Genomic DNA, 22,156 nt, shown 5'->3' on the forward strand with positions numbered 1-22,156 from the left:
ATTTGTTCATTTTGAAAACTGTCGAGCTGGAGACAACAGCTTGTCCCGTGTATAAGTTGAACCTGTCTTTTTGAGGTGAAAATCACTTGCAAACATCTCGATCTATACACGAGTATATACGGTATCCGATAAAAGACTATAAAAACTTTCGATGAAAAACAGAAAACACTTCGCCGTAGTTAACGCTTTCTCTCTCTCTGTAGGTATCATGGCTGATACAGCCCTCGATGTACATTGTACAATGATGTTCCAGTTTGATCGATCTCGTGCGTCTTGCCAAATTTTAGTAGGGTTTTTCATTTGTGGTTGAAAATTGTGCAAAAATGTGAATCTTTGAGCTCCTCTTGACCGTTTTCCTATTATTTTTCCACTTAAAGATAAATCTTCAAGTTCGCCTTTCCTTATGCTGTGACCCAAGAACTTCAGTTGCTGCATTTCTATAGATCTCATTATCTGCTGCTCCTGGCCCATCTGTTGGAGAACTGCTCTGTTGGTTCGAAAAGCTGTCCATGGAATTTTAAGAATTCTTTGGTAAAACCACATTTCTGCAGCTTCAAGCTTTTTTCGGGTTTTTGTTGTTGGCGTCCAGGTTTCACATCCGTACATGTGTTTTTTTTTTGCCAAGTCTACAATGATGCAAAAGTTAACGCTTTAAAGGTAAGTAATTAGCAAAACGAGTGTAATAAAACAGAGAGCAAGTTTATACTCTGCTTGAGATCATGATTTTTTGCGTTTTTTTCGATTACTTCACTGTCTTGTCGTTGTTATTCACTCGTACGAAAAGGAAATGAATCGGCTTGTTTTCCAACTGTTCCAATTATTATTATATAGTCTACACTAGGGTGGTTTGAAAAATATTTTTTTTGCAATTTTAACATGGGGGGGTTCTGAAAACCTGGCAAACCTTTAAAAAATAACATTTACACAATTTTTTTTGGTAGGCCCCAAAACCCAGCCACCTACCCCCCAACAAAGGTCACAAAAGATCAAATTCAGTAAAAAAATTCTCTAACTTGCTAACTACTCATAGTAGAAAGTCAGTTTTAGTGTCAAAAGATGCAGAATACCTATGTTTCTTTGTGTCATAAAAGGAACTTTTTCTCTAAGTGCACTAGTTTTTGAAATAATTCAAAAAAATGCATTTTTTAGGGTATTTGGGTCATTCCATGCCAAATGTCCTGAAAATCATAAAGTTCCCAGTTTGACCCACTTCGATTTTGTTCAAACTAGATCAATATGTTATTTGGCATCATATAGCCATGCATTACAGATTTTAGCTCAATATCTATTATAGTTTTGGAAATATGATGCTTTAAAGTTTTAGATACCCCCTAAACTTTTCCGCATTTGTTGTTTTGGACCATTTTCAATTAATCATATCTTTTGCTCCAAAGATGATATTAAGTTTATGTTTGGTAAAATGGTTCACTTTTAACTATATTACATGATTGCATTGTCAAAATGCAATTGATTTGCAGCATTGTGGAGTAATCAAGCTTCGAAGTAGCTTTTTTCTTCATCAAAAACAAATTTTATGCCATATTTGGAAGTCTGTAACTTTTTTATGAAAAGTAAAATGGTTATTATATTTATCATGAATACTCTTTTCCTACCAGATAACAACCTCACCAAGTTTGAAAAGTTCATCTTCTTCATCCGTTCAGTCGTTTACGACTCTCAGTCACTCTATACGTCATCTTTCTTCACATCTCTCGATCCCACGCAGCCTCCTTCAATTCATGCACTCCCATACCACTGTCATTTACAATTGTGTCAAGCCATCTTGTTTTTGGGCGCCCTCTTCTTCCGCTGACCAAACCAAGCATGATGTCTTTTTCCATTGATTTGCTTCTCATTATGTGGCCAAAATATGACACTTTCTGCCTTCGACGATTCTAGCTTCTAGGGATATGTCCGCTTTAATTTGTTCGAGAATTTTCTCATTTGTTACTTTGGCTGTCCAAGGAGCACGCAGTTAACCTTCTCCAACACCACAATTCAAATGCGTCAATCTTTCTTCTGTCTGTTTTGTTCATTGTCCATGTTTTGCATCCGTAAGTTGTAATTGGAAATATAATAGTTTTGATCAGCTTCTTTTTTGTTTCTAATTTTATATCCTTGCTTTTTCAAATGCTATTCATTTGAATAATATTTGACAGTTTGACACATCCTTGCAGTGTACTGATATTCTTTGATTCTTCATCCTTAGGTAATGTTCTTCAACGGTAAAAAAGATTGTTTTGTCAACACTTTTTTACGGGGGTGTGTTTACACCACAAGATGGCATTATTTTGGCTTTTTTGCTTTGGGTGCATATTTTGATGCATTGTAACTTTCTAATAAATGTAGTGTTACTTATCAAACTTGGTGAAGTCGTTATCTGGTAGAGAAAGAACATTCATGATAAATATAATAACTATCCTACTTTTCATAAAAAAGTTACAGACTTCAAATATGGCACAAAATCTGTCTTTGGTGAAGAAAAGAGCTACTTTGAGGCTTGATTACTCCACTATGCTGCAAATTAATTGCACTTTGACAATGCAATCATGTAATATAGCTAAGAGTGAACCATTTTACCAAACATAAGCCTTATAAAACCTTTGGAGCACAAGATTATGGTTAATTGAAAATGGTCAAAAAAAACAAATGAGGAAAAGTTTAGGGGGTAGCCTATCTAAAACTTTAAAGCATCATATTTCCAAAACTATAACTGATATTGAGCTAAAATTTGTAATGCATGGCTATATGATGCCAAATAACATATATATTGACCCAGTTTGAGCAAAATCGAAGTGGGTCAAACTGGAAACTTTATGATTTTCAGGACGTTTGGCATGGAATGTCCCATATACCCTAAAAAATGTATGTTTTTGAATTATCTTAAAAACTAATGCATTTAGAGAAAAAGTTCCTTTTATGACACATAGAAACATAATTCTGCATCTTTTGACACCAAAACTGACTTTCTACTATGAGTGGTAGGCAAGTTAAAGGATTTTTTACTAAATTTGACCTTTTGTGACCTTTGTTGGGGGGTAGGTGGCTGGGTTTTGGGGCCTACCAAAAAAAAATTGTGTAAATGTTATTTTTTAAAGGTTTGCCAGGTTTTCAGAACCCCCCCAATATTAAAATTGCAAAAAAAACATTTTTCAAACCACCCTAGTCTACACTAGTACTACGAATATGTGTACTTGTTGTCGGAATAGGAAGACGATGTCAGAACGTCCAAGTTTATCGATTGACATGAATTGGTTGCACTGAGGTTTGTTGAACGGCGCACATTTGCAAAGTGGCTCTTCCTGGTACACTTGTAAAAAAATGAGTTCTCTGGCAGGACACTTGTCTCTAGGATGACGTCTTCTACCACAAAAGAAGCATTTCTGCTGCTGTGAAGTGTGAAGCAGTTGTTTTGACGAAGTGGTATTTTGTTGTTTGATTCTGGTGCTGAATTGTAGTGTTTGTGCAAAAGTCAAGCCTAACTTTTATAGGTCGCCTTGTGCACAGCTTTTCAAAGCGACTCAACCATTCGAACGACTAAGCTTAGATTTTAAAGATCCTTTACCATCTGTGTCCAACAACAAATGGAATTAATGCATGCTAACAATTGTGGACGAATTCTCTGTTTCCATTGGCTTTTCCTTGTACGAGTACTGATGTCCAAACAAATTTCTTGTTTAAATCAATTGTCTGCATTGTTTGGTACCGTATGCCTTTGCCTGCGTAATGCATATTATGTACATTCCGATAGAGGTTCAGCTTTCAAGTCCAAAGTACTACCATCGTACCTCAGTAATCATGGCATTGCATGTTGTAGTAGCATGTCTGTCTATAATGCTCCTGAAAACGGACCAGCAGTAAAATTGGAACTAAAGTCACATAAACTTGACACATCTCATTGGGAGTGCATGTTACCGGATGCCTTACATTTTATTTGTTCATAACTTTACACTGCCACTAATGAAAGGTCTCACGAAAGGTTATATCCATATATTACATATCATAAACGTCGATCGACATTTGGAGTATCTATGCCGACATGGATATCAACCCCCAATAATGTGTTTCTACGTGGTCACTGGTCATGTTAGTTTATTTAAGAATGATCCCGTTGTTGACGAAGTACAGCTTTTATATGTGACTCCTAATTATGGTCGTGTTCGTTTTTCCTCTGGCAGAGAAGCAACGGCATCTCTCTAAGATATTGCACCGTTGGTCTGTTGGGACAATCAACTGAACCAGGTTTGCAGATTGACTTGAACTATGGAACCCGTTCCTTACTTTTTTACTGGTTTTAAAAAAAAATTTTGGGAATAGGGTGTCAAAAACTGCTTACAACTAAAAGAGCAAACATCACAAATTGTCATTTTGTCACTAAAACAAAGTTGGATAATTTATAGAAAGTCATAAAAATTGTCAGTTAATTTAGCCAATAGTTTTGGGGTAATTGATCAAACCTTTAGGTATGGACAGAAACCTTCTTCTGTTAGTCCAAATAGGGTTGATCCACATCTTAAACCAACGTTTTCTTCTAACCAGAAAAAAGACAAGTTGAACATAAGACACAAATTCACCTTTCAGTTTTAAAGTTGCAAGAGACTCTGAACACGTTTTTATGCAACTTTCGGAATTTGCATCAATTTTATCACGATCTTGATCACTCATTTGTTCATTTACTCCTCCAACATAAGATTTCCTGTTGTCAATAAGGAAATCCCAAAGTTTGGTAATATTTGACACCTGGAAAAATCAGAAATTCTAAATTGTGAACAACTAGTATTTAAAACTCAAAATGATTGGCTGTGTTTGATCAAAACAAACTTGAAAAAAATACTACCATCTTCAAAAAATAAGATTTAGAATGGTCTTTACAGGATGAACAAAGATTCCTTGTACTTTTTTCATTTTATGATTAAACATAATTATTGAATGTCACTTATAATAATATGCCTGTTTTAATATGCTAAATATCTTGCTAAGCTTTCTCAAATTTAGGTCTAATTATAAGCATTAATTGTAAGGTCTAAAATGAGCCTTCATTCAGCTCCATCCTTCATTCAGCTCCAGGAAAGCCAACTGAGATCATTAAGCTCTTAAAAGTTGCCAAATCCACCGTTTACTGTGTCGGCTGTGTAGCCGAGTGGTGAGAACGTCTGCGCGACGTTCGAAAGGACGTGGGTTCGGGACCCCGAAGCTCGCGGCTGTGTCTCGGCAAAGACACTTAATGGTAAGCCAAAATAAGGGGAGTAGCGAGTAGCTGTCTCGAAGACTACATATCACTTCGCTGCTTCCTGTCGGTAATATCCAAGGTTGTCGGTATTTTACCCGACCCAAAAAAACCCGGATGGGTTTTTAAAAAAAATCCCACTTAAAAAAAACAAAAAAAACCCAGAGCATCATATTTGTCCAATTTTTATCAGAAAATTGAAAAAATGAACCAAAGTACTACAAGTACTTAAAACAAACTTCAAATTAAAACTTGAGGATGTGATTGTGAAGGAAATTTCCAAGGATAAATTAAAAACACAGTGGATATTTCTGTACACAAAAATCAAGTAATGCCACTTTGTACTACACTAAAACTCATTTATGCAAGAAGGCCTCATAGTTAAACAGCCCTAGCGCATTACTTTATTGAGTTATGCCAGCATGTACTGAGTGAGAGGCACTTCATTGGTAAAAAGTAGTATTTGAGGTGAAATAAGCATGAATCTACCTTTTTTGCATCTTTTTTAAATAAAACCCAAAAAAACCCGGGTTTTTAAAAAAAAAAACCATGCGGGTTGGGATTTTTTAAAAAAACCCGGGTTTTTCTCAACCCTGGTAGAATCCGACTATATATATAATTGGTAGAATCCGACCAGCCTTTGAAAATGTTGGTAAAGTTTCGGTTTATTACGAGAAAAATGACGTTATTTTTTTTATTCAGCATGAGGATTGATTTTACCGCTGACCATTAGCAGCTTTGACTGTTGTTACAGCAATGCTGTAGGCCTATTCATTTTCATCCGGAAAAACAGAAGGACTGACTGTCTAATGGCGAAAGCGAAATTGCACTTACAAGTGTCGAATATCGGAAATTATAGTTATAATCTTGGTTTAGTACCATAATTTTTGAAGCTTTTATTAGTGTTTAAGCTATAAATTAAAGTGGCAAAATTTGAAATGTCAATGGAGAAATTTACTGACGGTAAACTGGTGTTCCTTGTATGATGAAAAAACAATGAAAGACTGTTGTACTTTTTGTACCAAGGTGTACGAGTTTAGAAATGCTGCAGGGGAGTATAAATTTAGAGAAGTTGCTCAATTGGCACTAACAATGTATACCAATCAGCAATGCATTGTTTGAGCAAGCCTTTTCGAGATGTTCTGCAATCAAAACCAAACTGCGAAATCGTATGGGACTTCAACATTTTTCAGCGATTTTGAGGATCAGAACTTTGCTGCAACAATTGGAAAAATGTTGTTTGATGCCCGGTCACCAATGCTGAAGTATGACAGCTCTATTTATGAAAATGAAGCTTCAGCAGTTGATGATAAAATGTTGTCGGGAGTTGGTTCTTGGTTCTAAGTTTTTTTTTCTATTGAACAATGCTTGATTCAATATTGAACATTGTACTTCTTGTATGTTATATTAATGTATGCATTTTGTATCTACACAATCAGCATGATGGACAATTTGAAAATTTAGGAATTTGTATGAAGTCTGTAGCATTGTCCATTGTCCCAATGTCCCATCTAAATTTTTCTTATTGAACAATGCTTGATTCCATATTAAACATTTTAGGTAGGGTTGTAAATGGGTGGAAAGTTTCTGGTAATTTTGAAAACTTTCCTGGAAACTTTCCGGAAATTTTGAAGGACCCGGCAATATTGGGTATTTTCATTTGGCATTTATTATGTTTAAAACATTTCTTAAATATTTCATCAATTAGAAAAAATATCAAAAACCTATCTTAAGCAGTTCTTATTTTCTTTAAATATTATAAACACTAATTTGGTGTTAATTAAGAATGAGGCTTATGCATACTTTTTCAATATTTAAAAAAGAATACAGATCATATTTGGAAACACTCACACCAAGGTCTGCATTCTGCAATAGGCTCGCAAATAAAAGGGTAAAAAAAATAGTATCAGCCAGGTCAAACTTGGCATTTTTGAACCCTGTGAAGACAAGTCAACTCAAGTTGAAGTTGACTCTAAAGTCAATGACGCTGCCAGAACAGTCATTAGTGCATCATCTGAAGAAGCCGAGCAGGAGAAGATGCAAACTGGCAGCAACTAGAACAACGACTTTGTAACTGACTCAGTATTGTTTTTCTTTGCAAAAAAACAGATTGGTGATGATTCCTTTTTGGAGTTATTAAACTAAACCATGTGTTTGTATGTTCATAAGTATTTTAGTTATACAATATACATAGTACTTTTATTCCTTTGAACAGTACTATAAGGCCATTATTTTCCTGTTTTAACATCAAATTAAGATTGTTTTGAAAGTTTCCAAAAATTCCCCAAAATTTCCATGGAAAGTTTTGGCTCTGAAAATTACCGGGAATTTTGCAACCCTAATTTTAGGCCTACTTCTTGTATGTTGTAACAGTGTATGCATTTTGTATCTACACAATCAGCATGATGGACAAAAATGTTGCTTTGTCCATGACTCTTGGGGGCATGCAACAAAACACGTCGTCGCGACGGCAAATTGGGCTACTTTTAAATTGCTTTGGCGCAATTTTGGGCTCTTTTTTTTAATCTGGCAACACTGAACCAGAACAAATAAACAAAATATAAAGTTGTGAATCCAGGTTTTTGAGAAAAAAAACGGAAGCTACCCGCGTAACACCTGAAACACCTTTGCGTACCACTAGTGGTACGTGTAACACAGGTTGGGAACTCCTGCTCTAAACATTCCATACAAAAACGCTTACTCAGCATTCAATAGAATTCACAGGTGCGAAAACATAGAACGAATTTCCTTCTTCAGTTAGAAAGAGTGATACAAAGTCACTTTTTGTCCACAAACTACAACAACATTTAAGCAAAACGGATACGCAATAGAAAGACAACGTAGAAAATCTGTTTTGCATTCTTGTAAAGATTTTAGTTGAAATCCGAAATAATTTACAAAAGATTAGGCCTACCTAACAAAAATGCGACTGCTTGTGCTGTAGCCTACTTTTATGCTTGTAGATATCAACAGCAAACGCAACACTCCATAACCAACATGACACGGATGCAACCTAATTCGTACCATGAACAATTCGTACCGTCAGTTCATACCTTGAAAAAATTGACAGAAAAAATTTAAAACAGGATCATTACTAGAAAATTTTAAAATGTTTGCGGAAGCTCCGATCAACCTTAAACCCTTATAAAATGTTTGCTGAAACTCTGATCAACTTTAGCCCTAACCCTTTTAAAATGTTTGCGGAAACTGTGATGATCAGTGATTTCGGCAAACTCTTAGGATCATTAGGCTACCGGAAATTTAAAAATGTTTGCGGAAACTGCAGAAAAACGGAAACTGCAATCAGCAACTTTGGCTTTGTTCTATTTTTTCTATCAATCTTTTCAGTTTGTTTGTTTGCGGAAACACCCTAACACTTTTAAAATGTTTGTGGAAACTCTGATCAACCCTCTAATCCTCCTTTTAAAATGTTTGCGGAAACTGCGATCAGCGGCTTTGGCACACTGTTAGGATAATTACCGGAAATTATAAAATGTTTGCGGAAACTGCCGAAAAACGGAAACTGCGATCAGCGATGTTCTATTTTTTCTCTCAATCTTTTCAGTTTGTTTGTTTGCGGATACCGATACAATTCAATTCAATTTATTTTTCTTTGTCGGAAAACAACAGCAATGATAAAGTTACCAACAGTTTACGGGAATAAAACCAACAAAAAGGAACAGATACCAAAAGGAAAAGGATACCTAACCGATACTCCGAATCCGATACCCTAACCCTTTTAAAATGTTTGCGGAAACTGCGATCAGCGACTTCGGCTTTATTTTATTTTTTCTCTTGATCTTTTTAAAGTACGAACTGACGGTACGAATTGTCGGTACACGACAACTGGGCGAGACAAAGTGGGCGATACCCACTTGGGCGAGACCAGGTGGGCGACGAGTCAAGTGGGCGACCGGCCAAGTGGGCGACGAGTCAAGTGGGCGACCGGCCAAGTGGGCGACGAGTCAAGTGGGCGACGAGCCAAGTGGGCGACGGACCAAGTGGGCGACGAGCCAAGTGGGCGACGGCCAAAGTGGGCAACGGTAGCGAAAGTTTAACCGTTCGGAAAAAATATGACTTTTAATTTTTACTTTAAAATACAATGATTAATTTGTGGAAGGGAGGCAATGAAAGTTATCACGCTGAGTTTCACGAAGCATTGGAAGCAACATTTTCATTATTTTTTGTAGTCTAGTAATAGCGCTTGCTGTTTGATGTTCATTTGCATTGTGACATCATCTTGACACGTTATTTTGCAACACATAATCCAGTCTCTGAATATTATAAACACTTGCGGTAGGTCATTAGGTCAAGCCAGTGCTAAGATCTTAACTGCTAAGTAGCTGGTTTGGTAGGTACATGCATTAGACATTTGGATTTTTGTAGTGATTTTCAAGCGAAACAGAAGTTTTTTGTTAGTTGTTCGAGTGTGTTATTGTTCAAAATACATGTAAAAACGTACACACGAATCATTAACTACGAAGATTAGCAAAAATTCAGGTCATTTCAATTTGTGAGCACGCTTCTCCAGAATGTCGTGGCCTACATAGTAGGTCACCAATCCAATGATTGTCCGCAATGGGCGAAGTGAAGTGAAGGTGGGACAGACGCATGTGATCAAAACAAAGACAAGTGTCTGCAATCCCAGACCGTAATCTTATATGCTAAACGTTGTACTGCAAACAAAGACGTTGAATCTATGTAAAATATTGCAATGATAAATCTAAACAACTTTTGAAAAATCATTTGGTGATCTGCTTTGTTAAGTCAACATGTCAAGCAAATCTGTAAAACGAAAAGATCTGGCTTTAGCTGAAAGAGTAATTGTAATCAAAGAGTTAGAGAGGAAAACGCCGCAGAGAGTTGTTGCAGCAAAAGCAAGCGCTATTACTAGACTACAAAAATAAAATGAAAATGTTGCTTCCAATGCTTCGTGAAACTCAGCGTGAGAACTCTCATTGCCTCCCTTCCACAAATCAACCATTGTATTTTAAAGTAAAAATTAAGTCATATTTTATACTGACAAGCTTCGATAACGGTTGGGGAGCGTTCATAACTGACTTAAACCACTCTTTGGCCATTCGTTTGTCTCCTTTCTGAGAGGTTTCTCTTAAGCTTCACGATAAACCCTGACGCCGCAAATTGCAAAATATAGTGTCAAGATGATGTCACAATGCAAATTAACATCAAAGAGCAAGCGCTATTACTAGACTACAAAAAATAATGAAAATGTTGCTTCCAATGCTTCGTGAAACTCAGCGTGAGAACTCTCATTGCTTTCCTTCCACAAATCAACCATTGTATTTTAAAGTAAAAATTAAAAGTCATATTTTATACTGACAAGCTTCGATAACGGTTGGGGAGCATTCATAACTGACTTAAACCACTCTTTGGCCATTCGTTTGTCTCTTTTTTGAGAGGTTTCTCTTAACCGTATTAAGACTGGGCTCTCAAGAGATTCCCTGAGTTGGGGGGGGCCATAAAATGCCCACGGTTTTTGAACGTTTATTACGCCTTTGGTATGCACGCTGTCAGTTAGATATTTTATCATGTGAAAGAAAATTTATCTGACTTTCCAAAAAATTTAAACGTGTCTTCGAATCATGTGTATATCTATAGCTATAATAGATTTATTAGACAGGCATCAAATCGCCAAAGTTAGATGTAAATTATAATAAAGAAACAAGGTTTGCTCTGCTTGAGATAATGACGTCACGGTATTCCCACGGTAATCACACTTTGCGCTCTGTCTCTCACACTAACAACCACAACAACTCATCAACTGCCGGGAAACCATTTATTTTGTAATGATCCAGTTGGCAAAAGTGCGACATTATTATATCGACTCAACGTTTGACCACAGTGCTTAGACGTGAAAATTGTTTATTTGACTTCAGTTTGTTAGGAAAGATGCGAAGATCGGAAACAAGTGTTACTAGAGATGTAGGCAGATTTGGCTACAAGCGGCAAAAAATATATTCTTACACAGCTAACAATCTACTCTTATTACGTTGATTCAACGTCTGGCAACGTTGAATCAATGTAATAATGGCGGATTTTGCTACCTGGGTTGCAGTATAGAACTAGCGCACGTACTGTTCAGAGAGATGGGTATCAGGATGCACCTCAATATCAAAGTTGTATAGAATCTACGGCAGACCATACGGGTTTTATTAATTCTTATTTTAATAAATTCAACCTGGCGCACATGGGAAGGTGTAAATTATCAGATTTATTTTGCTGAAAAAAAGATGTACTGGTATGTGTTAGATTCAGGCTTAGAGACTTAGATAGAATTGTTTCTCATCATCATAAGCACAGGTAAAACTTAGATTATCACCGGAAGCTCAGGTTTCATTGTAAGTTACTAATTTTTTTAATAAGATTTTCATTTACAGATTGATAGCATAAGTAATTGGCGAAATGGATAGATTAACAGCAATGAACGCAGAAGAAGCTTTAGAAAAGGTTTTTGAAAATTCTGATGACGAAGATGATAATTTACATGAGCTGTATTCATCCGATTCCGATGATGAAAGTGATATTGCGTCTTCGACTGCTCGTCCGCTTGAAGATGATTTGGAGGAAATTGGAATCCCTTTAGGAGTAGTTGATGACGATGAGCCAAGCGCAAGTTCCATCAACCCCATTTTGATGAGAAAGTTGCTTACTCCTAATAGAATAGTAAGAAGCATCGATTCTGCTCTGGAAGAAAGCAATTATGACCCTGTTTCACTCCCAAGCAATAAAGAAATGCTGATTGGAGTTCTGGAAAGGCCAAAAAATCCTAAAGACCCTGGTGTCAAAATTCAATGGCAAACTACACAACCGGAAGCAGCAGGAAGACAGAGTACTGTTAATATCTTACAAAGTTCCGCTGTTGTCAGAGGGATTGCGAAAGACGTGGATGGTGAAAGGAGCGCCTGGGAACTCTTCTTTACGGAAGAAATGGTTGAAGGGATTGTTGCCGAAACAAACAAAAAGATAAGAGAGTTCTTGAGAAACCAAAGAGAACACCAGTTCTTGAGAAGCCAAAGAGAACACCAGGACCACATTACGTCAGTGGGACTGAGGAAACTGTTCATTCGATCGTGCGAAAGATGTCGGTAAACGACTTACGAGGTAGAAACATCACGTACGATCGGCTGTACACCTCAATACCGCTGGCCAACTGGCTTCTGGATCGTGGTGTAACGTCCGTTGGAACTATAAAATCTATTCGAAGAGGGCTTCCTAAAGACCTTTTGGACACTAAGAATAGGGAAGAGTTCTCTTATAGAGTTGTCTGGGAAACGGACAAGAAAATTTTAAATTTCCATTCATATGTTGGCAACACAAAAAGCACTGGGAAGAGAAATGTCCTTTTACTGTCTTCAATGCCGCCCTTGCTTGGCATTACCAAAGACAATAAAAAATTCAAACCGGGCATTTACAAATTTTATGATTTTACAAAAGGAGGGACTGATATTATAGACCAAAGGATCGGTGCATACTCCTGCAAGTCCAAATCTCGGAGATGGACTATTACCGGCTTTTCATATATCTTGGACACATGCAGAGTGAATGCATCCACAATAATGGCCCTCAATAAACGCATTGACCTAAGAAAACAGAACTCGTTCGATTTTGGGTGGGAACTAGTTATGCAGCTTGTTCGCCCACAAATTGAATTACGACCCAAACTTGGCCTCACAACAGCCCTTCAAACAAAAATTGAAACGATATTGGGCAAGTCAGCCAACACCAGCAGCTCGAAGCAAGGACCGCTCACTGAAATTCTGCATTTTCAGGGATCCAGAAAGCGGCGTTGCGACGAGTGCATGAAACACATCGTTGGTGTGGGCGCAAAAAAGAAAAAAGGCAATCTTCCGAAAGTTTTGATCCAATGCCAACGCTGTGGTACAGCTGCGTGCAACCAGCATTCAGTTCGTTTATGCAAAACCTGTCTATAATTTTGGTCCGTCCCGTTAGCTTAGTGGTTACGCGCCCGGCTCAAGATCACGCGGCGCAAGTTCGAGACTGCTCTCCATTCAGTGGCATCTAAAGGATGGAATAATTCCTGGCAATAACACTTCAACAATCGGAAATTTCACTCTGTCAATCTCGGTAACTGGTCCTGCGTCAAGAGCCTCTACAAGTACCGTATGCGAAACTACCAGGAATAACCAATCAAGGCTTTGTCAGTCCAAGGGTAAAGATTCAAAACCAACTAACCTAATATTCAAAAAATTACGAGCAAATGCATAGTTTTTTCAGCAATTTATAAATACTGTTTTTGGTACGTCGTACTCGTACTAACAAACGATTTTGTTTGTGGTTTCTCCCATTAAATACGTGCGTAACTTTTCGTGTAGCTGTTGTTTCATCATTTTCTCTCGTCGATATCGACGTACAATATTAGAACCTGCAAACTATGTTGTTTATATGCGATACTTATGTCGTGTATATACGACACACGAAATAGCGAAATTTGCTCTCTCGACAAGTCTCTAATATTCTTTCCGCATGCGTGGCACCCAAACTGGAAATAATTTACATTTACATCGACTGGGCGTAAAATGGGCGATTTTCTAGCTGAAAAGCAACGGTGAATGTAAATAACCGTCAATAAACGTGGATTCAATGCAGTTAATTACATTATAAAATATCGTTATGTGACTAAGTGTTTCTCATTGCAATAGGCTACGTGTATTGTGCAGTAAATAGCGTTTCTGCTTCAATAATATTTTAGTGAGGACTCACATGTAGAAGTTATTTGGTTTGTATTTACTAGACTACCTTATTGTAAACAAGTATTAGCACATTTGATTATGCGTGATGATGGCTGAAATAGTAGGCTATGCGTGTAGCCTACATCTTGTATGCAAGGCTAGAGTTATGGCGTACTGTGCTTTATTTACTATTTTGTTGATTTGCAACGTTGAATGGGCACAGTTTCGAAAATCAAAGTAACTTCAAAGCAAACATTTCTATCTTTGGTGTTTTACAACTACAAATATCATTCGTAGAACTGAATGATGAGTTAATAAATTATGCCATTATCGTTAACTTATTGCCTGATTATGACGTAAACAACAGGATATAAGAACAAATAAGTAGAAGAGCTGTCGAAATACATCAACCAACCTACAGAGAAAAATTGACCATTTGTACGTCGACTCAACGTCTTTAGTTGTTGAATCGACGTGAAAATGGCCGATTTGTCAGTGGAGAACAAGCACATGGAAATGGTTTTATTTCTGTTTGTTTCAATCGTAGCAACGTTTTTACGTCGATTTTACGTCGTTTGACGTTGGATCTGCGTAACAATGGTGGGATTTGAAAACAGGAAAACACGATCAAATGCAAATGAAATCAGAAGACGTTGATTCTATTCAATACCGTATTACAGCGAGCGAGTTATATCGATTGAACATCTGCGTTACATCAAAATTAATTTGGCTGGTTGTTCTCGCGCGCCAGTGTAAACCAGCTTATCCTTATGCATGGCTTCCAAGCGAGCAAAACTGGTCCTTTTTACATTGATTCATCGTTTGCAGACGTTAAATCAATGTAAAAAGGACCAGCTTTGCTGACTGGGTTGTGTACCGTAGCCGATGCGGCTGAGGGTGAACTTCTTTGAAGCTTCAGAAAAAAATGCGCCACTGTTACATTATTACAATGTTGCTTCAAATAACAAGTCTCCATTACCAATATACTGTATAGTGATTCCCCCAACCGCGAATTTTTGGTAAAATTACCCCGATCACGAATTTCAAAATAAACAGGCTAATATTTGTTCAAACTCAAAAACTGAAATGGCACAGGCAAGAAGATTGCTATCCCTATTTCTGCACTAAAAATTAGACCAAAACCGCTTTTCAGATTTTAGCAATCAGCAAATGTTTGGCCTAGTCCCAAAACCCTTTCCCTAAAAAAATTAAAACTTTCTGACCGTCTGCACTAACTTTGCTGTTAAATCTCTTCTAGTGAACCTACAATGACCATTGAAAGATTAATGAAATCAGAAAAGAATACTCTACCACCTTGCGGCAAATAAAGTTCGAAACAGCAACCACTACATAGCGATAGCAAGAAGCGCGGTTAGAGCAATTTTACCACTGCGCAATAGCGACCATGCTTTTTTCCAGGGATGCCAGGTTGGCATTTGTAATGCCAAATTTCATAAATTTGAAATTTTTTTATGTTGTTTGGCATGAAAAAAATCCTGTTAGGCATTTTTTCAAAATTGTTTTTCTGAAGAATACGGTACTCTCAAGAATGAAGATAGCTAGGTTGTGCAATAGCAGCAAGTGTAGGCTGAGCTTTTTTGCAGTTTTACCCATTTTTTACCAATTCCATTATTTATTAATGAAGAAACCTTTGATTTTGCTCCGATTTGCCTATTTGGCATTTTTTTTAGGTCATTTGGCATTTTTTGTTTAGTTGTTTGGCATTTTTTCCATAAGTGGACCTGGCAACCCTGCTTTTGTCATATCCGTTTTCTTCTTCGTCGTATGAGCTGTTCTTCCTGACTATATAAATATATCCGTTTTGATCAGGTCATAGAAAAAGTGAGGAAGTTGCATGCATGCACGAATAAATGCTTTGGGAAGAATTGTTTTACAAAGAATTAACTTTACGAAGAATTGTTTACGAAGAAAACGTCGGACACCGTTTTTGATTGATTGCTTGATTTTGATTGATTGTTTTTGATTGATTGATTTTGATTGATTGTTTTTCTTATGCTGTGTTGTTCATTTTAATTTCTTTAATAAATTTCTTTTTTCCACTGTTGCGTTGTGTAGTGGCGTCCGCCCGATAGCTCTGTTGGTTAGCGCGTGACTTCTGGAACGAAGAAGCTTCAAGATCAAGCGGTGCTGGTTCGACTCTCGGGATGTGCGCTTGAGCAACGCACGTCGCACGTTCACGACTTCTCTCCATTCAGCGGCAACTACTGGATGGAATAATTCCCAGCAATTAAGCTCTGCAAGGATTAAGGTCTGCAAGGATTAAGGATTAAGGTCTGCAAGGATTAAGCAAGGATTAAGGTCTGCCCAGGATTAAGCTCTGCAAGAAGCTTTCCCAGTCCGAGGATAAACATTCAATCAATCAATTGATGAGTAATGTTAACTCTGCTATTGTGTTCTCAAGTCTTTAAAATCTTTGGATTGATATTTTTTCACTAAATAAATAAAAATTAGGAAAATTGCGGATCCGAGGAAATTTATGCATATTTTCCTACCGACCAACATCGTTTTCGGGATCCATTACGCCAAGGTTTGTTCTTTTTTTCAAATGAAACTATGTGAAAATAATCAGTAGGTATGCAGGAGCTAACCATGTCAAATGGAAGCAAATTTATTACGAAATAAACGTGCAATTGAAAGATTTGTTGTATCCACGAATTTCCCCAACTGCGCATTTGCGCATTAGGGATTTTTCCCCTTCCTCGAAAATGCTTCCCCCATGTGACGCTTTTGTTCCGTCTATCCGAAGTTGATAGAGTTTTCGCCTGAAATAAATTGTTTTGTAAGGTAGACGCAACTAGCTAGAAGTGGATTACCACCAAAATAATATATCTTCAGAATTAAAGAGTGGGTGATGAAAAACATTTCGTGCTTCAAAAAAAAAATGCGCGGTTGGGGGAATCACCATATATATATTTCAGAGTGAAAAACGAAACAAATCACGCTGTTACTCGATTTACACGCTGATACACAGCTTGTAGTTTGTACAATCTGTCATATTTATGTAGATTCAACGTCTAGCAACGTAGAACTAATGCCAAACTTACCGAGTTTTCGAGCTGGGTATAAATTGCAACGGTTTGCCGATGTTTAGAACAATCCAATTAGCGAAATCAAGAATTGTTTATTTACCACGTTTCTGCAGAAACAGATGCAAAACAAAAACGTAGTCCGAAAATATAAAGTTAGACTTTTCGCATTCTATACCCACGAGTTACGTCATTTTACATCGGTTCAACCATGATGATACTAAATCAATGTGCTGTTCTAAGACTTATGTTTTGAAACATAACAATAAGCGATGTCCACTTGTGCAGTCATTGGAGGCAGGCAGGCAGCCAATTTTACGATAAATCAAACTCGTCTAACGTTGCTTCGATATAAGAATCCTATAGTATAGGCGATCGTGTGCAAGCATTTTCTCATCGCAAACGTGTCGATTATTAAATCGATTCAACAGCTGATGATATTGAATCGATGAAAACATGGCACTTGCTGCCATCAGGCTTGTACGAGGTTAGAGATATATCATTCATAGCATTATATACCATTCCCCAATTAGTAAAGTGATGCATTTGACTTGTATTAGACAACTTATATAGTTCGAAATTCCTTTATATACATATGCGAATTCATTTTCAAAATACATTCCATCAACACGTTGTTGGTTTTCTGTCGATATTTTCTTCATTTCGCCAATTTCACATTAGAGGGACATCTATAGACTAAAAACTGATGAAGGCAAGGCAACCAAACTTTGAAGTAGGTTATTCCAAGAAGAATATGTCCGTTGCGTAAAATAAACGGTTTTGTTTCAGTCACAGACAGAAGTAACTGTATGCAATTTACACCAGACGCAAATCATCATGCAGTGTCTTCTTCACAACTAATCAAATTACACGCTCGAGCGGCGCGATAAACTCATTAGGCGACTCGGCTTGGCGGCTTGGTGCCTTTGAATAAACGATCGATGATCTGTCACTCTTTTTATAAAAGAAACCAACCAAGCGCAATCTGCTCTCACTCCAGGAGCAAATCAATGAAATATTTCAAGGTACATGCTAAAATCAGTAGAATATCTCCCAAACCGAATCAGGTATAGCCACGAAACTTTAAATACGTTTAGCCAAGTAATATTTAGGAAAAGTCAAGAAATTTCAGCTTATTAGCACGTATGTCCATTAAAATACAACCGTTTGAAATTGGCGTGGGCACAATATGCCCAACCCCAGTATTAATACGGTTAAGCTTCACGAGGAAACCCTGACGCCGCAAATTGCAAAATAATGTGTCAAGATGATGTCACAATGCAAATTAACATCAAACAACAAGCGCTATTACTAGACTACAAAAAATAATGAAAATGTTGCTTCCAATGCTTCGTGAAACTCAGCGTGAGAACTCTCATTGCCTCCCTTCCACAAATTAATCATTGTATTTTAAAGTAAAAATTAAAAGTCGTATTTTTTCCGAACGGCTAAACTTTCGCTACCGTCGCCCACTTTGGCCGTCGCCCACTTGGCTCGTCGCCCACTTGGTCCGTCGCCCACTTGACTCGTCGCCCACCCGTCTCGTCGCCCACCTGGTCTCGCCCAATTGGGTATCGCCCACTTTGTCTCGCCCAGTTGTCGTGTACCGACGAATTGTTCATGGTACAAATTAGGTTGCACCCACATGACACCATCGCAAAAGGGGATGAGAGCTTCATCAACACCATCAGGACATCATCACCTTATCTACCAGCTCATCCATTCCATCAACCACCAGGACAAGAAACAATTAACTTAAAACTGGATCTCAAGCCTCAATCATCGTAAGCCACTGTGTGATGTGCAGTCTGACCACAGAAAGAGCTCAACACCTGCTCTCCTGGGCCACATCAAAACGGGCTTTTGCTTGAGGAATGAGGATGGGTTTTATTTGTGTCCGCTTTTTTCTTCTCCATCTTATTATTATTACTATGACTGCTCAGTGCTCATCTACATCAGTATTAGAACTGGCAAATTCAATCCACAACACTTTTCATTAAGCTGTCATTCATTAGCCTACCGTACGACATGTGTGCTTCTCTCTGTTTTTGTTTTATTTTTTGCTGTTTGTTTTTTGGGTTTTGTGGCCGTGCTAACTACAGACATATAGCCTACTACATCATTTTTAATCCAGGCACATTTTATATATACAGTAGAATTCTATAGTGACACCTGAAGGGACCGCAGAAAAAGTGACACCATAACCGAAGTGTCACTATAGCGGAATTCTACTCAACTGTTGCGTAGGCAAACGGGACTTTGCAACAGGTGTCACTATAAGCGAAGTGTCACTATAGCCAAAGTCACTATAGGCGAATTCTACTGTACCTTTCAAGGTTTTGCCATCTTTTCCTATTCATTAACGTGCTGGTAGGTCTATATCAATTTTTGTAGTTAGTAGTATCTTTTTCGTCCCGGACGTGTTAATGAACAATTGAAATAATTGATTGATCTAGCCAAAAGGGATGCAACCTAATTTGTAATTGTATTATGAACAATCATACCGTCAGTTTGAACCTTGAAAATATCGACAGAAATAAAAAAAACCGAAGTCGCTGATCGCAGTTTACGGAAACATTTTAAAATTTTCCACAAACAAACAAAAACTCTTAAGATCATTACCAGTAATTTTAAAATGTTTTCGGAAACTCCGCTCAACCCTAACCCTTTTAAAATGTTTGCGGAAACTCTGATCAACCCTAATCTAGGGGTGTTCAATTTCGATTATTTGAATATTCGTAATTCGAAATTCAATTTATTTTCGATTTCCGAATTTCGATTTCGAATATCACAAATATGCACCACACTGCAAAATGTGATTGTATTGAAAGAAACAACATGAAAATTCACTAGAAAACGCGAAAAAAAGTCATGAAAATTTGCGAAAAAAAAAAACACAAAATAACGTCTACAGCTCCAGGCCCATGTTGGTGTTTATGAAAAGCTGATCGACATGGTCACCCGTCAGTCGGGATCTCAGCTTCGTGACGGATAGGCCAGCTTTTGAAAACAATCGCTCCGCGCTAGCGGAGGTCGCTGGGATCCCAAACACTTCAAGTTCATATTTACTGCCGCGACATTTCACTGCAGAGTGCAGAGGTTTCGACTCGAAAGCGACATCGAGTATGTTTGCAAGCGCATAAAGCTAAACGCACGCTCTGTCTACGTAGCAAATTATGTTGTTTTTGGGTGCATTCAACATTTAATGACATTGAATCGAAGCAAAATGGTAGATTTTTGCTGTCCCAGGCAGCAAAATCAGTCATTTTAAAATTTCGTGGGGCCAGGCCCCCACGAAATTTTAATAAGGGCCTGCGTGGGGCCAGGCCCCCACGCAGGCCCGTAGTCAGCCGGGAGCCAGGGGGGCTTGCCCCCCCTGAAAAAATACTTGCCCCATCTTGACAAAACCTCAACATTCTCGAGCAACAGCTACAATTATAATGATTTTGCCCATTTAAATTTTTTCAGCCCCCCCTAAAAAAATTTGCCCCCCCCTTGCTCTGCGGTCTGGCTACGGCCCTGCCCCCACGGCTTAGGCACCTATGGATTCGGTAAAAAATGAATAAAACTGCGACAAAGCTCAGCCTACACTTTCTGCTATTGCACAACCTAGCTATCTTCATTCTTGAGAGAAATTTGGCATTAAAAACACCAACCTGGCATCCCTGGTGCGGGACTGGCCGTTGGACCCGCGAGAGCGTGTGTGATAGTCACGTGATCGACGATGCGCATGCGTCGAAGTCTTTTTTCGCCTGCAAATGTGACAAGACAGACTTCGCGCCACTCGTGTTACTTTCAACCGCGTTCAGCCGAAAGGTGGCTATAATTTCGAATATGTCCGATACAAAAAACGAATTTCGAATATCACCTTAATCGAAATCGAAAATCGAAATTGAACAGATGAACACCCCTACCCTAACCTTTTTTAAATGTTTGCGGAAACTGCAATCAGCGACTTCGGCAAACTCTTTTAGGATCATTACCGGAAATTTTAAAATGTTTGCGGAAAACGGAAACTGCGATCAGCGACTTCGGCTTTGTTCTATTTTTTCTCTCGATATTTTCAGCTTGTTTGTTTGCGGAAACATCCTAAACCCTTTTAAAATGTTTACTGATACTCCGATCAACCCTCACTTGGGTGGTCCAAAAAAACTTTTTTGTAAATGTTAATGTCTCACCCTAAAATATTGTTACCATTGATGAGAAAATGACATATGTAAATTTTCATAAAGATTGGTTAATATTTAGAGGTTGCTACCGGGGTTCAAAGTTTTGTCGTTTACCCCTATTTGAAGAGCTTGTTTCCAAAACCGCTTACATCCACTTTCGGTGATTTCGAGAAAACCACGAAAAACGTTTATGGCAGTTTCGCTTGGTAAATGTAATGCGCTTTTGATTTCTAACGATGTATAACTACCTACTGAATTGAGCCATGACGTTTGTCCAGATCTAAGGAATATTAGAAGGCTTAGAATCGCCTTTTTATAAAATTAGAAATGTGGATATAAGCGGTTTTGGAAATAAACTGGAGAATAAAAATTGCCAGAATGACAGAAACCAATTTTTGAAACCATTTTTCCAAGCTGACCACCACTAATTCATCACCACAATCCAAATTCACTTTAAACAAAGCAAAAAACACAGTTATAAAGCTCAAGTAGGCTACTAAGCAGTCTGAGCACCGTTGGTAGCTGCAACAATAGGCTGCAAGCTTATAACAGTGCTTATCAGTGTTGCCAGATAGTAGATGCTTCAAACTACCAAACACATTTCAAATTTTGCCAAACTGACCAGAGACTGACTGTCAACTCACCAAAAATGTTTGCCAAAGTTCTGCCAACTCAAAATTTACTGCCAAACAACGTAAAATTCTGCCAAATCTCGAATTTGGTAGTGAAATTTTCCAAATGGTAACACTGCTGCTTATTACGAAACGATGACGAAAACGGTTTAACAATCAGCGATATGTCACGTCATACAATGGCTTAATATGATTGGTTAATTGTGGATACAAGTGGTTTTGGAAACAAAGTGTGATGGCGCGTAAGCGGTTTTGGAAGAAAACGCAATTTTTAGTGTCGAATTTGAAGCAGAAAGAGAAGGTTTTGGAAAAAAAGGAATGGATAGTAGGTACCTATGGTAATACTCTACCTAATGACACTCTAAACTCA

At 37.8% G+C, this 22,156-nt stretch overlaps 1 protein-coding gene across 3 annotated transcripts in view; it reads right to left on the minus strand.

The window, feature by feature from the left end:
- LOC145770023 (syntaxin-18-like) overlaps positions 1-22,156 on the minus strand; it is a 159,928-nt gene that overhangs the window by 104,612 nt on the left and 33,160 nt on the right. For all 3 annotated transcript variants that reach the window (XM_082581605.1, XM_082581603.1, XM_082581604.1), the window contains exon 2: positions 4,575-4,740. In XM_082581605.1, the coding sequence (XP_082437731.1) occupies positions 4,575-4,740 (166 nt within the window). The remainder of the gene's footprint in view (positions 1-4,574; positions 4,741-22,156) is intronic.

The sequence above is a fragment of the Aplidium turbinatum genome, chromosome 5 (genome assembly GCF_918807975.1).
Source record: "Aplidium turbinatum chromosome 5, kaAplTurb1.1, whole genome shotgun sequence".
NCBI lineage: Eukaryota > Metazoa > Chordata > Ascidiacea > Aplousobranchia > Polyclinidae > Aplidium > Aplidium turbinatum.